The 25349-nt window shown below is 43.3% G+C and overlaps 1 protein-coding gene across 5 annotated transcripts; it reads right to left on the bottom strand.

Annotated features, from left to right (window-relative positions):
* Nucleotides 1-280: 280 nt before the first annotated feature.
* dagla (diacylglycerol lipase, alpha) lies at nucleotides 281-25349 on the bottom strand. Of its 5 annotated transcripts, none has more exons than XM_026997936.3 (20): nucleotides 24482-25349; nucleotides 16372-16473; nucleotides 15443-15654; nucleotides 15111-15212; nucleotides 14597-14735; nucleotides 13863-13950; nucleotides 13511-13645; nucleotides 12860-12937; nucleotides 12563-12687; nucleotides 12183-12333; nucleotides 11643-11726; nucleotides 11413-11490; nucleotides 9818-9898; nucleotides 9549-9691; nucleotides 9086-9154; nucleotides 8921-8993; nucleotides 8273-8478; nucleotides 7876-8002; nucleotides 4208-4371; nucleotides 281-3739 (listed from the first exon to the last, which is right to left on the bottom strand). In XM_026997936.3, the coding sequence occupies exons 2-20, from the start codon at nucleotides 16464-16466 to the stop codon at nucleotides 2599-2601; spliced, it is 3291 nt and encodes a 1096-aa protein (XP_026853737.1). In that variant the 5' UTR covers nucleotides 16467-16473; nucleotides 24482-25349; the 3' UTR covers nucleotides 281-2598. The 5 variants fall into 5 exon arrangements, with proteins under 5 accessions (XP_026853737.1, XP_081566207.1, XP_081566208.1 ...); XM_081710081.1 differs by lacking the exon at nucleotides 24482-25349 and adding an exon at nucleotides 17101-17121; XM_081710082.1 differs by lacking the exon at nucleotides 13511-13645.

Raw genomic sequence — 25349 nt, 5'->3', positions numbered from 1 at the left:
TCCAGCTGTTACAAACTGACCAGTGATGAATATAGTAGAACTATGCCAGCAAATGAGCTGTGATCAATGAGTGTACATGTAATGTAAGTGTTTCTAATAAAGCAGGTGTATGTTCTCTACAAACTGGCTTCTATATACAACAAAATAGATATAATTAATGAGTTTGAATTCGATTGTATTCCAAAACGTGCAAATAATACCAACTATAATAAACCTTTGAACAAAATGAAATGACCTTATTAAAGTGATTATAAAAAAAGAAATAGACAGCACCAGAGTCTGAAATCTGTACTGTTTTATTCTTTTACAGGCAGGGTAATGTGTATGTGCATGTGTATGTGCAGGCAAATCTTAAATACATTCTCATTCATGAAAAATAAGGACTGGTAAAGTAGCTGGCAACAATAGAAAGAAATATGTTTCTTTTGAAGACCAATGGCTACATCATTAATTTTCTTAAATCAGAATATTTCCACAGATAAATGTTTTTTCCCCCCATATATATATCTATCTATATCTATCTATATATATATATATATATATATATATATATATATATATATATATATATATATATATATATATATATAAGGTGATAGATAGATAGATAGATTTCAGTATTGTTATATATTTCAGATAAATCACTATGATACATGATACAGCCATTTTTCTTGATAATATTTAATTGGATTTTTTTTTTAAAGACTGAAAAAAAGATGGGTTTTACTTGCATAAAATAATCACATGAAAGATAATGCTATACACAACCATTTTGAAAAAGTACAGCAGTGAACTATTTCTGCACTCTTCCAGTTAGCATTCTCAAACTAGTGGAAGATTAAAAAATAATGTAACAGTGAAGAATCATCTTATACTATACATATTCTAAAACCTGTGAAAATGGGAACCATTGTGTTTCATATATCAGTATATAACCGATCATATATAACCATAACACATTGCTATGTAATATATTCATATCAAAAAGTGGCAAGGAATAGCCTGTGTATGTGGTAGGTTCTGACACCATATTGTAGGACTGTAATGTAAAAACTCTGTACAATTTCCCTTTCTGCATACAGTGCTAAAAACATACCATTCAGTGTATGGCACATGTAATATACTGTTTGATCTGTAGTGTTTTAACTCATACCTGCCCCACTGCTGTACATTTCCCCCACACAGACACAAGGTGTACTCCTGCTATTAAAAAGGCCAAAATATCTCAACTCAAGACCACTTCATTCAGAGATAATATAAAAGGCAAGTTAAACTGTAACAGTTATTAAAATATTTATCATAATGATAAACCACCAATTATTGAAATATATTCATAACAACAACAGTAGAAATGATAAAAATGCAGATGAGAGAGACCCTTAAAAAAGGTTTGCTACTGGATCTAGTATAGTGTCAAACGATAGGGCACGTTTGCCTGGTTTCTCCAGTCTATGCCCTTGTGTAATGAGATGAGAATTTAAAAAAATAAAAAATAAAATATTGTCTAATGCCTAAAGACGACATGATTAGCATGGACATTCAAAACTGTGACTGCATTTGGCGCATGCTTTTTGCCATCCAGTTCAATTCACTGTTACATGGTGGATTTGCACGTGACAGTACATCAAATTTATGTGACAAAGTGGAAAAAAATTTCATACATAAATTTTCAAAGCCATTTCAGGTAACATTTCCTACACATATTTGGCAGGGTTTATGTTTGGCAAAAAAGAAAGGAAGTAAAAGCACATTATCGTTACTGAATGTGTGCATGAATAAAGATCAATGATATTAAGCAAATTTCAAAATGAACTGTTCTAAATAAGCATTCCTTATTTTATTTTCTCATGCACACCATACCACGATCTGTACCACAGTCTTGGGTGCTGCACTATTTGTATGCTTGGTCCAACATTTCACACAACCTTCAATCCAAAATCTGAAAAGCAGAATGACCAAATCTGGGTTTTGACATCAGAAACTGTTAGGGGGTCCTTTCTTCATCTCCATTCTTTAAAGACCTGAGGAAATGTCACCTTGTCTAGGAACTCTAACTCTGTAGGCATCAAGCATGCCTCTTACCCATCGACTCCTCTCCACCAAGCTAGCTGTTCCTTGTTGGCCATCCTATTACATTCCCTGCAAGTGAAATTCCCTGCAAATATGTTAACCTTGCACACTTATTGTTCAGTGGCATTAATGTAAACATAAACATGAGACTTAGTGGGCATTCTGGGTCATCTGTGCAAAGCTTCTTCAGATATGGCAGCAGTAGCTTATGTCTTTTTCGTAGGAGCAACCAAACACCCTCACGCCCTCATGTTGCAGGCAGCAAACAGGACACTTTGTAACAGATATGCATGAGACAGACTGCATTCAGTGCAATATTGTTCATTTATAGTACAAAATGAGGTCTTCTATTCTGTGATTTTAATGGTCTCTGTCTGGAAGTCGCATTGCTACGCATGCATGTTTCGAGGAGTTTGTCCAAGAAAGCAAGAAAATTTCACACTTTTTTTTGTTTGTTTTTGTTCAAACAGGGGGTAATAACACCAACAAGGGAAGGAACAAGAAGTGTGTGGGTCAGATAGTGGGGCACTACACCATGGATGACAGTGTGTTTTCCTCAGGGAAAGGACAGGCAGTGGAAGTTCGTAGTGTGGAGTGGTTGACCGTCACTGGCCCGTCCGGGGGTGAGAGTTCATTCATCTCTCCCGATGAGGACAAAGGGAAGGACGGAGAGAGAGAGATGCCAGACGAGGGGTCAGCAGAACCAGCAAAGGTACGAGGGGGCTTAGGGACGAGATTGGGCTCCAAGGTTGCCCTGGCTAGTAGCTGCTTGTCCCTGTCTGAGTCCTCCCCATGCTGTTTGTCACACTGCCCCTCCACCTGGCCGCAAGAGCCCCGGCCAGACTCGGACTCCGCGTCAGAGAGCTCCAGAGGAGGAGAGCTACTCTCATCTAGCCTGAAGAGAGAGTCGAGGTACTGGGCAAACTCCAGCACAGCCTGGCTGGGGTTCCCGTTGGAGAGTGGGGTCACCATAGTTACAGCGTGCGAAATCTCACTCTTCGGCTCCACCCTGACCTCTGCCAGGCTCCCTGTCATTTTCTCCACTTCTCCATCTCTTGTGATCTCTTCATGACCCTCCCCACCAGGACCGGTCCAGGGTGCCGCGGGGTTCGTTTCCCGGCCGACAGGGACACCTGAACGCTTATACGCCTCAAACACCACCGAAGAGGGCCGCGAGGTTACCCTCTGCCGGCCTGGATGACCTATGACGGTCTGCCCGAGGAGAAGCGGAGGGAAGTGTCCGCTGTAGCGCGGGTTGGCAGGCAGGAGGCGATGGCCCCCGTTAGAAGGCAGGAGGAGTTCTGGCGGTGTGGGGCAGCAGGGCCCGGCTTGGCCCAGCTCCCGCTCGGGGGACACCTGGAGCAGGCCATCTGCGGCCAGCAGCTCGGTCCGGGAGCTGAGCGACGGGTTCTCCTCAGGAATGGGTGCGTCCAAGGGAAATGGCAGTGACCCCAGGCATGGAGAGCCCCTCAGAGCGGCCGAGGAGCGGCGGGAGTCGAGGCTGTAGATGGAGTCCACATCGGACAGGCTCTCCATCACCGCCAGCGGCGCCTTGCGCTCCTGCAGCTCCACTGTCAACCGCTCGCGGGCTCCAGTCAACACCACGGGCACAGGAGGAGGGGGGCACTCCGAGAAACCATCCAGAGAGATTTCAGAGCGTGCGCAGGAGCTACCAGCAGAGAGTACAGAAAAGGGATGGGCAGAGGACAGGAAACAGCAAAAAAAACAAACAAATGACAACAGCAAAAGGTTAGAACAGGTAGAGTGTGTGTGTGTGTGTGTGTGTATGTGCACACGTGCACAGGAGCAATAATGTATATGAAAGTAAAGAAACACAAAGCAGGTATATGAAACAGAATGAAAAAGTCAGGGGAAAACCATACAGGTAAAAAAGAGGGATGAGGGAGAAGAGAGTAAATGAACAGAAATGATCAAGTTATATTCACAGGGCTGAACTTGTCTGAGCTGATAAACGTCATACATTCACATTACAGCCAACTTTATGTCTGGGAGAACGTTACAAAGCAGAATACCAGTTCTACATCCTTATAAATAACAACTACAGCTGATGGTATCCCAGTACAGGTGCACGATATGGTCTTTCTACTCTCTTTTAGGGTTAGCGAGAAGGACTCACCGGACGCTACTGTTCCTGCGGTGGTGAGCTGGGGGTGTGGGCTGCTGGGAATTGGAGGCCGCGAGAAAGACAGTCTCTGCGTTCAGGTCAACTTCCGTGGGGCTAACCATGATCTTGGCAGCCGACAGAAGGGCTGTCTTCCCCTTATTGTAGTTTTCCAAAACCTAATAGTGTGACAGATATAAAGAGGGTAGGGAAAGCAGAATATTGTAAGGAAAAAATAAAAACTGAAAATCACATCACGTAGGTTTCCAGGAAGTATGAGTCAATATAATAAATGATGCAACACTACCAAAATGATGCTTTCGGTTTCTATATTGACTACTCAGTCAGTTTGATTGAGCCTTTCACACAAGCTTCTTAAGTCTTAATGAACCTGGATCTGGTTGCTCTCTCTCTCCCACAAATGCAAACACATGGTCAGTCCTGTCAAAAAAACTGCAGAACCTACAGTGCAAGTCAGTTCTACCTTAGAGCATGCATAAATGCTTCACACAAAGCGACTGGTTCCCTCCTGAAACCTCAGGAAAAGTTTGTTTACATACTTTTTTTTTTTTTTTTAACTGTGCTGTAGATTTCAGCATTGGCTACACATGTAGCAAAGGTGATGACATTGCTATGATCTTTTTTTCTGAAATTCAGAATTCCAGTATCTTCTCAAATAGCCAGTTATCCCACTAGGTCTTTTGTATACATCATTATAATGTTTAAAATGTACTTAAAATGTAACTACAAGGTTTACTATCAAATAAGGTTTAGTTGAAGTTCATATAGTCAGTTACATGATCATAAAACAATAAGAGGTGTTATGAGAACATATAAGCAATAGTAATAAATTACTGAAATGATACTCTAACAGCTAAAAAAAGAGAGACCGAAGGTATTACCCATCAGCGTTTTTGTTAGACATCTAACAGGGTACCCATAGGATTAAATGTTCATTATGTTGCGACGCAGTTAATGGAAATGCAATAATGGAGAGACCAGCAGATGCACAGACAACAACTCTACAAACACGACATGTATATTAAAATTCAGTTATAAATTACATTTATACAAACAACTCCAGTCACACAGCCACTATGTTCAAATTCTGTTGGTTTTTTATTAATGAGCATAGACATGTTAATAACTAAAACAACATCCACAGAATACATGTAGTAATCCAGTTCATAAAGCAAGAGTAAATAGCCCAAATTGTGGGAAATTTGCGCCAAGTCAAACATGCATGCACACGTACACATGAAAAAATGAAAATGTGTCAGTGCATTAAACACAAATGGGTAACATAAATCCAGGTATGCTTTACAGGAATGACCTAGCAAAAGTGTGAACCAGAGTATATTACACAGTCTGTTCAGATTGCACGTGAAGCCATCTATTGGCTGCATCACTGGTTAATAAGGCATCCATGTTAGCTACAGATACAAAATGGGGTATGAAAGTCCTGTAAACATCCTCCCACTAAAAGGATTAATTTATAATGTAAATATGACCATGAAGCTAACTCTATATGATCTAGGGAAGGGAATGAACTCCAGTTGTCATAAATCATTTCAGCACTGAGGGGAGAGCATCTCAGTTTACAAAAATTATTTCTGTACCACCAGCACCACTAGGAGAGGAAGCAGGCACAGTGCACAGCACAAGCTTTCAAGCACAAGCACAAGTGTAAACACCAAAACACCAGGGTCTCCTTTCCCACGGTCAGCAGTGCAAATGAAAACACAGGAAACAAACAAAGAGCCATTTGAAGAGAAGGACTGAAAGTAATAGTAAAAGGTAATATTTTACTCTCTAGTTTTCTCTGTCTCACATGCACGCACGCACGCACACACGCACGCACGCAATAATACAGAGACGGAGGAGAGAGAGGGAAGAGAGAGGCAGAAGAGTAGACCATACAGCAGTCATACTCCACAAATCCCAGGAATAAAGGCAGGAGACCAAACAGGTGAACAGCAGGCCAGAGTGGAGGAGATTAGACTGAATGAAGCAGGTTTGGGATGCCCAGAACCCCGGGACACTGAGCACGCGCACTGTGGCAACATGCCTTGAAGTACGGTATCATTCACTTCATCACAAAAGTACGCCATCCACTGTGTTTGGGCCCTCTAGCTGTTCCTGGCTGAGGATCAGCAGATCCTGCGTATCCCGGAGATTTCGCTCGGGGGCGTAGAGGAAGAGGTGGCCCTGAGAAAGTGTCAAAGAATGGAGCAGCTGGGCGGAGGAGTTCTGCAGGCTCGCCAGCGTCCTGGGCAACGGAGTGGATTGTGGAAGTGCTACTTCTGAGGAGCTCTGGGAATGTAGACGGGAATTAGGGCTATCTGTCTACAGCCATGAGATCTGGCACAATGGCTCTGAGCCATTGTTTGGTTGGCAGAAGGGGGAGGGGGGTAATCGAGGCCCTTGGATTGGCAGGGCTATTTTGTGTAGGAGCAGCTGAAGCAGATTCTGTTTGTGGTGCTGTGGGAAACGAAATGGCAGCAGCAGACCAGAAGAAATGCTATCTGGAATGGTCTGACGGCACGATGCTGCTTGATTAAGTAGCAGTGTTATTAGATCATTGTCCTGTGTCCCAGATTAAGCCAGACCGTCCGCCCGTGTTGAAGGCGTGCCGGCCCGGTTTCAGATATCAGATAGACGGCACATTCCGGCTGGAGGAGGCTTCAGTGTTTGAGCGTCTGACGGCAGTGCTGGCACAGATAAGTTAACTACAGCCAGTGAGGAATGGAGAGTTTTCTGGGGTAGCTGAGGGCTGGAGCTGCAAAGAGGTCTGGGTGACTGGAGGGGTTGGGCGTCTGAAATGAGAGGCATGAGGGGAATTCTGGTAGGGTTTAAATGGCAACCAGGGCACTAGCATCCTCATCTTGAACAGTGTTCAGCTCTGAAAGGTAAAACGGGTTTTCCAGCACCTGCAGAGACACACCAGAACACATTACTATTCGCCGGCTCATACAGTGGGACACACAGACACACACGGCGGCCTGCAAGAAGAGTTTGTACCAAGAGAGGAGGGGCGGAGAAAGGACCAAGGAGTGTCAGATGTGTCCAGAGAGCCCAGGAGACCACAGCAAGGGAAAGTGAGTAAACTGGATCAAAGCTAAACAGAGCACCACACGCAGACCTACCAAAACACAGGACACAGACGCATCTTAACCTCTCTCACATCCTCACACTGTCTCTGCTGGGTGTGCACATAGGCACGCACGCATATACACACACACACACATGGCCTTTGCAACACAGATATGCCCAGTTCCAATTATGCCAAACAGGAAGGAGAGGTATGTAACCCAATGCAACCCTGGGCCACTCCACAGCCAGCCGTCTGCAGAACTGAGCTAATTAAAGCGATGACTCGTGTTGCTAAGAGAGTGGCAGATTTGCTGATTCGTATTGTGTCAGCCTCTTGAACCTCAGCCGCACTGGGTCTGATATACAGCAGGGTTTGAGTGCCACAGTACGGCCCTCCACCCACAGAAAGCATGGCTCCAGAAAGATGATACTCGGAAAAAAGCACGAAAAACACCAATACATGCATGTCTACATACATACTTACACGTATGCAGACATGCATGTAGAGACATGCTGACATGCATGCACGCGCGTGCACACACACACACACACACTCAACCATCCTCACCCGCTCACCCACCCACCCCCACCTTGTTGAGGCCCTCCAACACCACATGTGGCATGTGTTCATTCAGCATGGCTGGCGAGATGATGACCTCATCAAAGGCCTTGTTGTCCCCCCACAAAGCTGAATATGTGGGCTCTTCCTGACCACAGCTGGGGAGAGAGAGAGAGAGAGAGAGAGAGAGAGAGAGAGAGAGAGGACAGGAAATCGGAAGAAAGAACAAAAAAGATAAGACAAAGTAATATTTTGGTAATGTAAATGCTGATTCCCAGTAACCAAAAACAAAGAATCAAATATTCATGCATAATGTACCTGATTGTCTGATTGTAATTTTTCACTAACTGAGCATTAAATAGTTAAACACAGAAAATACTCAATATTGTGCATTCCTTTTTGAAATGTGCATGTTCTCTCCCACCCACCAGGTCTCTGGCGGGTGGTTGTGAACCACATGGATGATCCGGCCGGGCAGGTAGAGCGGAGTGGAAGCAGACAGGGCGATGCTCAGGTCACTGGGGTGTAGACACAGGCGGGAGCTAGAGGGCGTCACACCCTGAGATGGGGCCTCGTCCTCCAGAGGCAGCTCTGTCTTAGGGATACACTTAGTGCCCCCTATTATAATCCTCCACTGGGAGATGGAGAGAGAGAGGCAGACAGAGCGGGAGAGGCAGAAAATGAATCCCTCCGAGGACTGCACACTTAATGGCTGCGTGAGCGGTAAAGAGAGGCAATATGAAAAGCCTGAGGCTGAGAGTTGTCCTCTGACGTGGTGCGGTATGAGTGGAATGGAGCTGGGCTGGACGATGCTGTGCAGAGGGACTGGAAACTGAGCGATGTGATTCACTCGGGCGTATACACGTGGGAGGGGGGCAGCGCGCGGGCAGGTGTCGTGCCGTATCACTCACTGCTGGAAGCTGCTCAGTGCAACGAGGACACCGAGGTTTAACTGGTACTTTAGGCTGACCAATCCCAAAGGGATATATATGTTACACAGGGCTGGAATATCACAGGTATTCAACTTTAAAGGGTTGCCTGTCGTTGCTTTTTATGAATTATGTGTGTGTGTCCACCTTCGGTTTATCACTCTTCTGTAGGACTTCAAGTAGGTGGCGACGAAACCCCTCGAGCTGAGAAAGGCCGATCCTAAGGAGAAAACACAAAACTGAAAAATGAGACAGACAGACAGACACACACACACACACACACGACTGAAGCAGGCATTCTGCAGAGCTCACCTAGGGACGAGGTCTTTCCCCAACACCACGGATGTGACGAACTGTTTCGAGTACTCCATCGCATCTTCACTGTAAAGAAAACATGGCACACATGGTCAGCTTCAAGCGAACTTCAGGGTCTGCTCCCAAGGTCTTGCTTTACCTCCGTAGACAGGAAGCTACTTTGCATTGCAAAACACATTTAATAGATAAAGATGGGTGGTTTTTACTGAAGTCATTTAGACAAGCCTCCACAACAAATAATCTATTACATGCACCTAATGGTCTTTCCCATCATTTCTGCCTCTCGTAGTCTAACTAATTGCAGTACATATAAACTCGAATAGGAAGACCAGAAAGGGTGAGGATATGGGTAATCTAATGAGCAGCATAATGTATGGCATAGAGCCTAATGCCCCTTACTGGGGATGAGAGTAAGAGCAGAACATAGTCGTAAAGGAGGAACCTCTCAAGCCTCACTGACCTGAGAAGACCTCCAGGCGGAGAGTAGGAGTAGCAGTGCAGTGTGGGATACTGGGGGCGAAGCAGGAAAGAGAGAATGGCAGCAGTGCCGGCACCCAGGGAGTGGCCCACGATCACCAGCCCGTAATGCATGGTTCCTTTGCTCTGATGGGCAAAAAGGACAACTGCTAGAGCACAGCACCGCAGGTCAAAGTGCATAGGCGAGCCACGTTCAGTCCGGTGCAAGCGCTCGCAATACTGAGGAAAGAAAAGCAGTACGTTGGAACCCACCAGATCTCTCCCGAAGGCCTGAGATAGAATCATCTCTTGTTCCAGTTTCTTCTTTATGTATTCAGCCGAGTAAACCATTCCCTATACAAGCAAGGGACAGAGACGGAGGGAGAGAGAGAGAGAGAGAGAGAGACAGAGAGAGAGAAGGGGGTGGAAGAAATCACAAGCGAGACGGATCACATTTTGCTGCTCTGTTGAGCTTATATACATATTTGTTTTACAGAAGACATTGCATGGTGTGTGCATACACACACACACACACACACACACACACACACACAGCCTGGCCAAAAATAAAGTCACACACTAATATTTAATTGGACCGACTTTAGCTTTGATTACGGCATGCATTCGCTATGGCATCGTTTCCACAAGCTTCTGCAATGTCACAACATTTATTTCTGTCCAGAGTTGCATTAATTTTCCCCCAAGATCTTGTATTGATGATGGGAGATTCGGACCATTGTGTAAAGTCTACTCCAGCACATCCCAATGATTCTCAATGGGGTTCAAGTCTGGACTCTGTGGTGGCCAATCCATGTGTGAAAATGATGTCTCATGCTCCCTGAACCACTCTTTCACAATTTGAGCCCGATGAATCCCGGCATTGTCATCTTGGAATATGCCTGTGCCATCAGGGAAGAAAAAAAATCCATTGATGGAATAACCTGGTCGTTCAGTATATTCAGGTAGTCAGCCGACCTCATTCTTTGGGCACATAACATTGCTGAACCTAGACCTGACCAACTGCAGCAACCCCAGATCATAGCTCTGTCCCCACAGGCTTGTACGGTAGGCACTAGACATGATGGGTGCATCACTTCAGCCACCTCTCTTCTTATCTTGATGCGCCCATCACTCTGGAACAGGATAAATCTGACCACATCAGACCACATGACCTTCTTCCATTGCTCCAGAGTCCAATCTTTATGTCCAATCTTTAGCAAATTGAAGCCATTTTTGCCGGTCAGCCTCACTGACAAGTGGTTTTCTTAAGGCTACACAGCTGTTTAGTCCCAATTGCTTGAGTTCCTTTTGCATTGTGCGTGTGGAAATGCTCTTACTTTCACTTTTAAACATATCCCTGAGTTCTACTGTTGTTTTTCTATGATTTGATTTCACCACACGTTTAAGTGATTGCCGATCATGATCATTTAAGATTTTTTTCCGACCGCATTCCTTCCTTGGAGATGTTTCCCCACCATCCTTCCACTTCTTAATAATGCGTCAGACAGTTCTTAACCCGATTTTAGTAGTTTCAGCAATCTCCTTAGATGTTTTCTCTGCTTGATGCATGCCAATAATTTGACCCTTCTGAAACAGGTTAACATCTTTTCCACAACCACAGGATTTGACTTTCGACATGGTTGTTTAACAAATGAGAAGCTGCTCACTGCATCAGTTTGGCTTAAATAACTTGTTGCCAGCTGAAACATAATCACCCATGCAGTAATTATCCAGCTGGTGACCTTCACACACACACACACACACACACACACACACACACACACACACACACACACACACACATACATATGTATATGTATATGTATATGTATATGTATATATGTTTGTGTGTGTGTGTGTGTGTATACCTTATGTCCAAGCCAGATCCCATGCTGTTCCTCCACAGGCAAACGTTCTGAATCCCCTGTGAGATCAGTGAGTGCATCCTGAGACAGAGTATGAGAGATACACACAGAGTAAGAGAACATGAGGCACAAACGAGACAAGGCCAACACTGTAATTTCAGTCTATTCAGTCTAATGTGTTTTTTTTAGGGGTTCAGTTAGAAAGTGCGTGTAGGCTGCAGGTTAAGGCTCACTTTGGGCGACAGTGTCCCCCTGATACTGATGACGACTTTCTTTTTCCCGTGGTCTACTGCTACATAGAAAGGTGTCTCATATACCTAAAACAGCAGATGGCATATATGACACACGCCCCCCCTCCTTCATCTCACAAACAGATCAAAGACAAATTATACAAAGAATTAACATAATGCAGACATAAAGGGAGGAAAGGACGTTAAATGCAGGAAAGGGTAAACAAGAAGATTGGGAGATAATATTTAACTTCTGAGCTAGTTTGCTAAACAACAACTGTAGCATACAGTACAAAGATCAGTGGGGTTAGTTTGTACTTGCTGAGATCACAGGTCATGATGTTAAATTTGGAGCACTAAGGGATTTCTCTATGTTTATATTCACACACAGGTTCAAACTTCCTCATCTGACGAAACTTGGGGGGTCTAGACAGTTCTTTCGAAGTACAGTCGTAGTTTCAGTCAAACAAAACCAGCCTTACTTCAGCTTTATTTTACTTTCGGGTTTGAGATTTGATTTAAGATGTCAGACTGAATGCTCACCGCATCATGGCAAGATGTGTAGACAATCTGGACCTGTCTGAGGTCTCGGTCTAAAAACTGGCGACGGATGGCCAGAACGTTGCAGCCGCAGCAGTTGTCCTCCTCCACCGTTACTGAGTGAGACAGACGAGAACCGGACGCAGACGGACAACTAGCCAGGATGTGAGGGAGATGGAGAGATCACTTCTAAATCGTCATTAACCTAGCATTTGTCTTAGCAGCTGATATAGAAATAGCAAACATTCAAAAAAATAAAATAAAATGAGTCGCGCAAAGCTGCAACAAGTACGATGACCCTGCACAATATGCAGCGTATGTGATCTAATGCCTTGGCTAAGGGGGAGTGTTAAACGAAGGTGTCTGTAGGAAGGGTGGCTCACGAGCAGGAACTGAGTAGCCTGCACAGACCACAGGCAGGCTTCCGCAGGAGGTACATGGGCCAGCCATATGCAGCCATGGCGAAGAGCATGTAATAGCACACCTCCTTATACATGGCCATCTCCACCTGGAAAAACAGGGCCCAGGAGGAAAGGGGCCTCAAACACAAACTGCACAACCTGCGGTACATCTGTGATATACGCTCATTCACAAACATGCATGTCCATGTGAACAGCTACGCTCGCACGCCTGCCCACGCTCACGTGCGCGCACACCCACGCATGCATTCGCTCCCTTACCGAGCTTTTAAGGTCCAAGTAACGTGTACTGCGTGTTACAGGCATACCGGACAGGAAGGCTAAAATGTTGTTGTTTGGCTGAAACAGAGACAGATATTGAGAGAAAAAATAAGAGAATGAAAGATGGAAAAACAGTTAGGAGGTATGGTCATGTCAGTTCTCATGCACACGGAACACACAGTAATTTGCACTCTCAGCCTAATTTGCACTTTAAGGGCCCGGCTGGCTCTTCCTCTGGGAACAGCATGGATTCCTGCTCTGAACCGCCCACTCCCAATGGACGTCAGCTTAGCAAGGCTGAGGCCCTTCCAGTACCCTTACATACAGCAAGTGTCAATGTTCAAGGACATTCCACAGCAAGAGTTTAATATCTAAAGGTCTTGCCAATAACTAACTACAGAAAGTAGCCACTTTATATGCCAGTATCCCTGACCAAGATTAGCCCTAACCCCGGATTCACTAAGGAAAATCCCATAAAACATTGCAATTTAATCCAAGATGGGTCTTAACCAATGTCCCAAAAAAAACTGGCATTGAAGGTATTGAGCTTTTGTGTCTAAGGGAAAATAAGCAGCAATTTCTCTTCTCTTCTTAAAGATATGGTTTAATGCTGACTGAACCCTCACCGGCCGCTCCTCCATCAGTTCGTACCTGGTCCAAGATGGCGGATCGCTTGGCTCTCTGTCTCTGTCTGAGGAGCACAAGGCCGGCGATGATGTCACTGGGCACAATGTCCAGATCCCTGAAGAACTCGGCGAAGAGGCTAGCCACCTCTGAATACGCGTCCTGACAAAGGTGGTGGGTGAGTGTACATGAATGCATGTATAACCCATACTGATGCTGCTCAGGCCAGTGCTGTTCTGCTTTAAACAGTGACTAGAGGGGATTTTCAACACACCTTAGATAAATAGTGGATATAAAGATATACCTCTCAGTGGAGCCAGAAAATGCTTGTGTGTGGGTGTGTGTGTGTGGGTGTGTGTGTGTGTGTGTGTGTACTAACAGACTGGGAATCTTGAGCCCTGGTGCAGCACATGAAGAACCTCAGTCTCCTACTCCAACTGCTGGCTTGACCCTCCTCTAGCCTGTGCCTGAAAAATGAACCATAAAACACGAAGCAGTGTTTAGAAAATACAACTAACCGCCAAACAAATACAGACATTACATCTGTCTGTATGTTGTACTTATATGTTTTACCGGAGTGTAATGGTCATTTTACTCAAGTGTCACGTTTTACCTGAATGTGTAGGTCATATCAGGGAAGGAAACATATTGGACCATTTTGGCCAAAATACAGTAGCATTTCATATACAGAAATGGGGACACTTTCAAAAATAGCCTTTATGAAATAAGAAGGTAGAATGGGCAAAAGAGCAATATAAATCAGGTACCATCCAAGTTGGTTTGTTCATCAAGCTCATAGGTGTAAAAAAAGTTGATGCCACTGGTCAAGGTAGCTAGAAAAAAAAACAACCTTAAAAAAAGGCTCATTGTTGAGTATTCGCATCCATCCTCTCAGGAAAGCGAAGAGAAAAATGGCTCATATGACAACACAAACTGTAACCATAACAACAGGCCACACTGTTTGGAATTGTAACTAGCTAGATTACAACGTGTGTGGCAGCACATTTAACAGGTCGCACATGTTTTACCTGAGAGTGTACGTCATCTGTGTTTTATCTGAGCTTGTTGTACCTCATGTGTTTTAACTGAGTTTTTAGGTCACGTGTGTGATACCTGAGCGTATAGGTTTTCAGATTGCGTTGGCGACGTCGGGTGGCTTTAAGCTTGACGAACGTTCGGCCAGTGGGATCAAATGTACACATCATGGTAAAAAACACGCTGAAGATCACCAACCAGTTACAGACCACAATTCCTGTAAAACACGGACGTGCACACGCAAGCATTTTATAAAGTGGTCCATACACCAATGCGAACACTAGGCTATTAAAATGTTCTTAAATAAATAATGCACTGAGGACATCATTAGACATTAAAATCTTAAGTCTTAAAAAGGCTATACAGAAACGTCTTTACACAATGATCCTACAGAGTTATACAAAGAATTAAAAGTCTAAATTACCAGTGCCACCAAGGCATATATGTATCTAGTGTAACATGCTGCATCCCCATGTAATTTCTCCTCAATGCCATATTTTCCATTCTTTCTTCATTGGCTCCCTCCTAAACACACACCATGAAGTCCTCTAATCTCTCACTGCGGCTCTACAGACCACCCTGCGTCTCTCACCCAGGGCGAGGTTCTTGGCAGTGACATCAGAGCAGGGTTGGTAATATTGAACCAGCCAGGCGATGCCCACCACAGCATAGACCAGCTCAACCAGCAGGATGGCTGGGGAAGATATACCAGCAAATAACATGCATCATTACATGAAACTGAACTGGAATGGTTCAGACGGTGTAGAATGTCAGGGGTGTGTCTGTATGTATAAGCTTTCGGTGGTTTCCTAAGCACTTTCAAACAAATATCAAGCTTGTCTTTATCATTTCTTTTTAACATACTGTTTTGCTTCCCAGTTTAAACATGACTAAGTGCCTCAAAGACGCGCACACGTGTCTTACCTAGTCGTATATACAGTACATACTGCACGGCCTCTCTGGGCTGGGTGTAGAGGATGCTACCACGCATGCTCAACCACATGATGGCGCTCTCACAGATCAGACAGCTGACCAGGATGCCCAGGTAGCCGCGGCCATGGTCTACTAGAGTGACGGAGCAGGACTGGCCCAACCCGTATGGCAGGCCGAACAGAACCACAGACAGAACCACCAGCCTGAGAGCATAATACCAACACACAGATATGGACACAGATACATATGTAGGCAGATAAGACGCACACAGACAGGCATGCACAGACACACTCTAGCTTCCAGCCCACGGACTTCAAACCACCCATTGCCTCTGTAGTTCAACATTAGGACAATTAAACACTTTCATGTTTAGATTTTCAGTTATTGAATTATTCCTCCCATTGTGTCTGGGTGAGAACTATGGAGTAAGGCATTTAGAATATTTTGTGTTATAAAGTTAGGTTAAGCAATTAATATTTCTGTATTTTACTGCTAATCCTAAATTCTGAACATTATTTCAAGGTCGGAAGCTATGAATATTATAGTTACTACAACTGCTATTGATACCTTAAATTAACCATGTGAATTATATCACAAACTTGAAGCAATGACATCCTGATTCATTTTGCCTGAGCAGAAAGTAATAAACTTGTCTTGAACTGCTTGCCTCAAAGACAGTTACCTCTTCTTAAAAGTGATACTAAATCATACTTTGCTACGCCAAGTGATTATGAAAGCATCAGGACTTCAACAGATAAATAATATTTTCAGTTAACAAGTTTGAGTCCAAATACAAGTCAAAATCATGAAGATCAGAACTTAAGTTACACGCACACACACACACACACACACACACACACACACACACACACACACACACACACACACACACACACACACACACACACTCTCTTACTGACCATATGCAGTGTAGTATGAAGAGGAAGAGAGCAGGCAGCACCAGGTCATCACTGCCAACTGACCACCGCCGCCGAAACATCACCATGCCCGGCATCACTGCCCTGAAACACACGCACGTACATACAGATTAATAACCTGTGTGCATGTGTGTTGTGTATGGTCATCTTATTGGATATACACATAATACATAGACACACACACAAAAAAAGCCTGATTAAGCTAAAACCTAACACACACAAAAAAAACCTAAAAGCTTCAACAGAATGGGCCCTAACAGAGCCAGCACCCCCTGCCAATAATAGCTACACATACAGCTGCCAACAACACACATTACCAAATTTTACCACTTCTTCATTTTATCACGCTCCAGTGAGTTATGCAACTCACTTTTTTTTTTTTTTTTTTTTAATAATAGGACTGGAACATTTTTCAAAGTCTGGTAAAACCTTCTCATAGACATTCTGGAAGGAAACATTAAGGAACAATTCTACCTGACAAAGGTTAGCATAAAGTGTTAGTGTGATAATGTAGGTGTCCCCGATGCATCACTGAGCAGCACAGGAAGAACCAAGACAGCTTAACCTATAAAATATTCCCCTTCATCAAAGTACGGGCTTCCGTAATACATACTCCATAAATCTGATGGATTATACAGTTAGTCAACAAGCAGTGAAGCAAGCCACAGATTTGTCCCCCCCCCCCATTGTGTTTTGTATGAGCACACTTACCAGTCTCAAACATGTCTGATGAGTGGGCTGGGAGCTTCATCATTCACAGCCCTACACTCATTTGCGCTAAATGTACACACCTTTTCGTTTTGGTTTTTTCCTTCCTCTCTTCACAAATTCACACTGCCCTGACTAGTCTCGGGAAACCACCCTTTACTCGTTTTCTTGGCAGACTGAGCACGGCTTCAAACCTGCACTTCCGTTGGCTTTTACCAATTGTGAAGCTGAAACCAAACTTTCATCTCATTTCATGAACTTCTTTAGTCTTTGTGTTAATCTCTACTGCTCAGGTGGGGCAAACATTCATGTCCCAAACAGCTTCATCCAGAACCTTACATTCGAATTTTACAGTCCCGCCAACAACTACTTTAGTTGATCCAAAATGTTATTTTGTAAAATGTGAACTCACACACAAACTCAAAATTATGTATATGTGCATGTGTAAAATCTTTTTAAATGTATTACATGGCTCACGTATTTCACAGGTATGACAGTGAAGTTAATTTCACATTACTAAAACATGCATTTGAAAGGGCCAGGGTTAGACCAAGTTCATGTTACTACCAAAGAGTAATGGATTCATCTCATGTGCCGCAGCAAAAGAGCTGAGCTAACACCCGAGCACTGAAATGAACAATTATAGTGATGATTTATGGCATGCTGGACTTCTTAAACACTGTATGTTCTAACTGAATCCAGGCTTTTTTTGTGATGTCTAATTAATCAGCAACAGTTGTGAATTGTGGCTGCAATTAAAATGTATTAATTCAATATGCCACAAAGCTGACCGGAAACTAAACAGATATTTGTATGCATTGTAGTGAGAAACACAATAGGCTGGACATACTGGGCAAAAACTAAATAAATAAATGAATTAATTAAATGCATCTATTTTTGAATAATATTCCTCAAATTTTAAAAAAAGACCTCTGATACACATCACATACATATCAGCGTATAAAGCAAGAAAGAAATGAAGAGGTGAGAGGATATGAGGACCTGGTGAGAGAGAGACTGTTTGGTTCAGACTGAGACAACAAACAACACGTGGGTAAACACGTGGGTACCAGATGGTTCAGAAGACGAGGCATACTGTCTTACAACCTACAGCAAACAGTCAAAAAAGAGAGAGAGAGTGAGAGAATTGGGGAACGAGGAAGAGACGACTTAGTTCATTAGTCCAACAGTCTTGTGGCTGTCACTGAAAGAGAGGCTAGTGATGGTTGCCATGGATACTGGTCCCCGTCAAAGACATACTAATGTGGCAGTGGGGGAGAAAAAAAAACCAACAGGCTGTAATTAGAGATGGCACGATACCAATTTTTCTGTACCGATCCAATATCGATATCTTGTATTTGAATGTCGCCCAATATCTACACTGAGCCAATATTGTTTCATTAAAAACCACTGTGGAACTGTGATTCAGTTGTTTGGGGGAATGATTTTGTGTAGGATGTATTATATATGCAATATTTTTTACAGATATGATGCATGAATATGACAAATAAATACAAACAAAATTCTAAAAAAACAAAAAAAAAAGTAAAACTTTATAACACTAAAGCCTTTTACATTTTTCCCTTCCATTGCCATACAGTGTCTTTTTTTAGTGAGAGTTTGGCTGCATTTTTTTCACAGTTATTCTTTGTAGCCAGAGTTAGATTAGCTCATTCTCTAGCTTCTTCTTTCAATTTTCCAGTCCATCTTCAACCTCAGCAGCTCTTCTCCTTTTTCATTTGGTTTGAGTATACTAAAAGGCATAGAGTAACTAACTTCCTGAATTTAGAGGAGGAGAATGATTTACTTTTTTGGTTTTTCCTCCTCCTCTGTGTTTTTTCTCCAGTTTCTGCTGCTCTTTTCCAGACCCTGAACATCTGTTACTTCACGGCCAAACTGGAAATAATGTCGTATTTTTTTAAAGAATGGATTAATAAACAGATCACTGTTAGTCGCAGATCTGTGGTTGTGAACAATGCTAAGACACTATTTTGTCTCGTTTAAATGCTCTCTAGAAGGCAGATAGCCAGGTTAACAAAATGATAGCAATACAAATTATCATACATAAGTGAGTGCATAGGTGTTTGTATTTGAACATAACACCACCAATGATATTATTATTATTATTGTTGTTATTATTATTATTGTTATTATTATTATTATTAGTAGTAGTAGTAGTAGTAACAACAACAACAATATTATTATTATTATCAACATTAATGTGACATAAAATTGTCATGGTGTAAAGAAATTAAGCCTGCTTGGACCAGTCAGAAGCCTTGATTTTTCATTCAGTGCTCATACAAAAGGGCCCATTTTTAAGATTCATTTATGCAATGCTGATATAAAGGGCCTCTTTACTGACTTTCAGAAAGGGTGTTCATGGTGCTTTTTGGGGGCTTCTGGTGAGAGAGGGAGAGAAAGGGAGAGAGAGAAGGCAGAGAAACTTTGCAGCACCACCCTGCATAGTACTGACAGCAAGAATGGTGAGACCATAACCCACTCATCAGTCTTTGATGTCTCCAAAATCATTAAAAACAACAATTTCAGTTCCTTGTGTGAAGCCCAAACCTGCAGCACCACTACTGTCTATACACTGTTATACTGAGTATATTATGATTTAGGATATTCAACATATCACATGGGTGGTGGCCCCGTACACCACCTTTCCTGAGATAACCAACAAGAAAGCTGTCAGCCAACAGCCAATAAACATTAGAATACCTCAAGCTCCACCCAATCAATAGTGGTTCTCTAAGCAGGACACAATATATTTTTGCTCCTGAACACTATTCAAAGATTGCACAGGGCAGTAGTAGTCTTTATAAGGTGGTAAGTGCCTGTTAGAGAGGCGTCTCTTTTCCAAGGGCACCTCCATTACCCATCTCTCACCCATCAATCATACAGAACGAGCAACCAGAGATGGCATTCTGGGTAGCAGAAAGTGTGTGTGTTTGTGTGTGTGTGTAGCAGTGTAAAAGTCTCAAGGCACATGTGCACGCATACACCTGGGTAAAGCCAGCAAACTTACAGCAAAATTGCTATATGATGAAAAAATATGACTCTCTCTGATTTGTTCCTAATCAGTCCCCGTGACTCCCTTAAGAAAAGTAAACACCCCTATTTCACCAGAGTAGAGAGCCATATGTATTCAAATCAAAACTTAAAAATAAATAAATAAATAACTAAATAAATAAATAAATAGTCTGAATAGTGTTAAGTAGGTGATCACAGAGAAATCTGAAATGTTTCCTGATGCAGAGGAATGGCATAAACAAGCGCTGAACAGTGAAAGAGCACTCAAAGACAGACCTCAGCAAAGGATAACTTCAGCCAGCAATGTGCTTATGTTGTTTTTGTTAAAATTGCATGAGATTAGTCTGCAATCTTTTATCCCTGGTGTTTGCGTGCGGATGTGTGTGGTATACAGAATGTTCTCACACACTGTCAGGACTCCTACATAAATGTACCTTCTGAAATGCACACATCAGTACACTCACGTACACACACACGCATGCGCACACACAAGCTGGAAGAGGCGAAAAGGACCGAGTGGGTGGCGGCAGGAGTGAAAGACGGTGAGTGAAACGAGGGAAACATGAAAGAAAACAAGAGGGTAAGAGTGCAGAAGATAAAGAGAGGAGAGTAAGAGAGAGAGAGAGGAAGAGAAAGATTAAGATAGAGAAGAAAGGCAGAGGGACAGTGGGTGTGAGTGGCAGATAGTCCTCATTCTAAAATAAGGAGGAGCACAGTTTGATGCCAAAGTCTGAATCTGGATGTGCAAGATAAAACTAAAGGAGAAGGTGGTGGTGGTGGTGAGATAGCAGTGACGAGAGCCACGCACAAGGGGAGTTATGAGCCAATGAGGAGAAATGATGGAGGAGGATGAAGAGATGGAGGTCAGGAGAAATTGTTCCAACATAACAGGACTGCGGCAGCCCTACCACTGAAACAGAGGGAGCCGTAGAAAAAAGAAAGAAAGAAAAAAAAAGCCACAAGGAACATCAGCCTGTGCTCAAAAGTTGCTCAGGAAGAAACATTAAATGTCTCAAAAAAAAAAAAAAAAAAAAAAATCACACCGAAGTTTAGCATGACAGAACGTGATGAAAGCAAGGAGGAAAAAGTAGTGTTCTCTTAAAACGTTGGACCTATAGAATGAAAAGCAAAGTGCGAGGGCTGAAATAGCATGGAGGAAAGAGGTGCGAAACAAACTGCACACTGCGCAACCGGCTGAAGGGACATGCAGGAACACAGCATGATAAAGGATGCTAAAAAATAAATAGGTCATGACAGGAGAAACAGCCCTGAAAACATGGCAGGGGAAGAGAAAGAAATAGGGTGAGAGAGATAGAGAAAGATGCAAAGAGACAGACAGACAGAGAGAGAGACTGCTGTAATCCTGCTCTTGTAATGGTGGTCACTCTCTAACCCATTTGTCCTGGGCATACACTTAACATGCCTAAGGTGAGAAATGGTTTGCGGGGGGGGGGGGATCAGAGCTACACAAATTTCTTATTTACCTCAAAAGAAGTTGAATAACCAAGCAACAGTTGTTCATGCTTTTTAGTCGATGTACTGGAACTAAAAGTTTAAGATTTGCTAACTAACTAATAGAGGCTTATGACCACCAAATAGCATCATTGTGGGGTCATGCGAACGCTGTGATTCATCTAAACACCCTCAGAACACTCATCAGAAATATCTGAGACTGGTAAGGATGCTCACACAACACAATGTAAAAAAAGGCTGTTAGAGAGCTCATTTGCATATTGCAGCTTTCTGCAAGATCAGTATTGCAAAGGCCAATATTTCACATTTTGGACACTGAAAATGTTTTGGCTTGAGGCAAGTAGAAAATCTGTGTAAATTAAACTTTTCTCCCAAGTTCCCTTTCAAATTTATAGCCACTGTGAATTCCCTAGTAACTACAGTATTAAACTATCTGGGAATACCAAAAACAATCACACTAAAACACACGAAATAGCATGACAGCGACTACATTTACAGGTCTAATATTCCGCTCCTCAGTCTAATAGCTCATTCAGAATCAGACATGTCATTACTTCTTGAAACGAGATTTGGATTGAAAATGATCTCAACCTTTGATAAATAACCCAGCCATGTACATTAAAAATTTATAATTGCATAAAAAGCAGATACATTGACTTATAGAGCGAGCCATGATTTTGATGGATGTTTAGCTGAATGACTTTAGCGACGATATTCAGCAGTGATTACAGGTATATTCACTTCTTCCAGAAGGATGGAAGAAATAGTGCAGCTGTCCACCCAGGCTGTGCTGTCCCGTAACATCTCGCTGTCCTCATTCTGTTCAGGCCCATTCCATTTGGTGGACAAAAGTGAATGGCCCCAAGCAGCATCTGATGTCAGACGGGAACGAGCATGCAGTTTTTAGCGTGTCACCTCAGAAGATGTGGCATGACTGTCACGATGTGACTGATGTGAAAACCTCAGATAGAGCTCGGAATAAACTCATACCTTTGCCACATTCCGTTGGGTTTAGCATATCAGAGACAGTGGCTGACCACATGTTAACACAAAGCATACAAAGGCCCTGGAATATAACCTTCTGGCATAAAACATGGAGTCAATGGAGTGGAGTCCATTCAGTGGAGTCAAAGCTGTTAAAATAAATAATTAATTGGTAAAACTTGCAATCGATTAAATAATTCAATTTAAAAATGAGTAACAAAAAATCTGGTCCAGGGAAAGTATTTTCAAGAGGCTATTTCTGTCTGTGTATGAAAGGCTAATACCACAGATACAAAAGCAGCACGAGTCCCTTAAAAGCAGGCTGCAAACGTTACTGTGGGACACATTTTAAAAGAAAATCAATATTCAGTGGATCAGTTAACATAATCGATCAAGTTTCCTGTGTTGCTCTGAACCCTCTGAAGCATGTGAAAGGTCTGCAGTGGCTTCAGGCATTCACTTTGTGAAATGTCTGATGTATGGTTATTTCTCCACCTTATAGTGATTTGGTAGCACTGATCTTAATAATGTAGGTGTGCCTGCAGAACAGAGAATGTTATATTATACAAGTGTGCACACACACACACACACACACACACACACACACACACACACACACACTTTTGCTCTTGCAACACATCAGTTTAGTCATTGTTGAAGTTTTTACCCATTAATTGTCCCACACACAGCTGAACCAAACTGCTAGAAAACTGAATCCTGCTGGGCTGGACATGGAGTTAGAGTAAAAATATGTAGCTTCTGGTTGGCCCCTAGGGATGTGTCCAGATACAACAGGTCTGGATCATATGCAGAGAGAAAAATACACTCTGCAAGGGGTCCTAACAGGAAACTCTTCCTGGATGAGTTCTATGTGTATTTACACAATGGGAGGTTTGGCTGAACCAGGCAAACAAAGTAAAGCTTGACAATATGACTATATTTACAGTACTGTGGATTACAATAGTTCTAAGTCTTCTGCCAATTCAGCATAAATTAGTGTTCTGGGTTAATATCAGCTGTCAGTACCAAAACCAGGATGTACTTCCTGGTAACTGTGAGAGCATGTTTGGTTGTTACTGCTTGTTGCAGCACATAGGAGGAACCTCTCCAGAGAGACTGCAAGGCTTGATAGTCGTCTGCCTTATCCCAGCTAAGCTCAGCTCGTATGAGAGTTCTACAAATCAGATCTCCCTTGGTATGTTATCCTGTCTGTCTGTCTGTCTGTCTGTCTGTCTCTCTCTCTCTCTCTCATGCACGCACAGGTACACACACTATCAGTTACCATTTGATATTACAAATGCATTTCTATCTCCCTATGGAAAAGCCTGATGTGTTTCCATTAAACCCATTCAACATCTGAACAACAAGCAAGCCATTAATGTGTCTACGTGTAAGCTCTGGCATATCGGGGTAGAACTATTTTCCCAGAATTTGTGTGTGCATTGTCCCAGCACTTGAGATTTTTACACTGTAGAGGCTGCAGTCCACTTGCAAAAAAAAAAGCCAGGCAGCCTCCAGATGCGTCATAGTGATGGTCAGCATAAAGGGGTAATCGCACCTGACACAGACGCGATAGGTTACACCGGCGATGACTGAGGGAACACGCCGCAGAAATGCGGTTCATGTTCCTAATTGGTTCAGTATCGTTAGTATGCGTTATCGCACATATGTGCGCGCGCGCTAACGCACGCATGCATGCATGCATGCATGCATATACACACCAGCGACAAACGACCGACGGCAACTCTGCGAATACCCGGGTTTTATTCATAAGCAATCTGCAGGAGCTAGGTCTACTCACGAGAATCCACCGACACGTATCCTCCACGCTACAAGGCTGATGATAAAATGACGTTTCCCCCACCCTGCCGATTCGCCAGTACGTCCTCACCTGTATTTTGACGGCGTCGTCCCGAGACCCTCTTCTTCGATTCTGCTCGCTCTCTCACTCCCATCCTCTGCGGATCCTCACGGATGGTCCAGCAGCAGAACCGATCCAAGCAAAGGTTCCGCCGCCGAGATGTCGCGGCGCTGGGCAATCGCCTGGGTCTACCCGCGAGAAAACGGCGTTTCCACGGGATAAAACCGCAAGACACCAAAACTATCCTTGAATCTACTATCTGCCCACCCAAAACAGCTTAACAAGAGATCCGGGTCAGTCCGACTCGCTGGGACTGATCAGTTGTGACATGGTGTGGGTGGTCCGGCGCGACCGTCACTAACTGAGATTTTTCAAACTGCTTCAATGTCCGTCCGTCCGTCCCACTGACACTGTCCATAAACTCGATATTTTTACGCCGTACTTGTCGTCTTATACCACATTCGGTGATTTCTCAGTGACAGGCACTCCATGCTCCCGATGATAACCTAAGTAGCCTGTAAAACGGACGCAAAATCAGACTACGTGTAATTTCAAGCCTGGGTGTGACTTTTCCCTCCGCCTCGGGAAAATCAAGTCAAACACTTCGGGTACCACGGCACGCAGCAGGTCTCAAGAAATTGACTGCTATGTGCAATGCCTTCCTTCCGTTTTTTCCCCAGAAAAAACGGGCGTCGTTGGTATTCACATCGACAATTACGCATGTGTCGTTTGGATCACGATTTCTACCTGCGTCCTTAACGTAGTTTACGTCATCCTTATGGTCCTCAAAGCGCTTCGTTTTCATTGCGTTTCTGGCGAACGTCACTGCGATTTTCCACTCATACGAAACCATTGGCATACTGTAGGGAGGCGTGCGACGACGACCTTTGTGAATAGT

Source organism: Electrophorus electricus, chromosome 3, assembly GCF_041902795.1.
Source record: "Electrophorus electricus isolate QZ-2024a chromosome 3, ASM4190279v1, whole genome shotgun sequence".
NCBI lineage: Eukaryota > Metazoa > Chordata > Actinopteri > Gymnotiformes > Gymnotidae > Electrophorus > Electrophorus electricus.
This window is presented reverse-complemented; position numbering and strand designations above follow the sequence as displayed.

What these genes read in the sequence shown, in the direction of transcription:
- dagla (XM_026997936.3), bottom strand. Translation starts at nt 16,466, where the DNA reads ATGCCGGGCATGGTGATGTTTCGGCGGCGGTGGTCAGTTGGCAGTGAT. An exon ending in TTCATACTACACTGCATATG is followed by an intron (nt 15,655 to 16,371) that starts GTCAGTAAGAGA and finishes TTATGCTCTCAG; the next exon opens with GCTGGTGGTTCTGTCTGTGG. An exon ending in GGATCTGGCTTGGACATAAG is followed by an intron (nt 9,899 to 11,412) that starts GTATACACACAC and finishes TTGCTTGTATAG; the next exon opens with GGAATGGTTTACTCGGCTGA.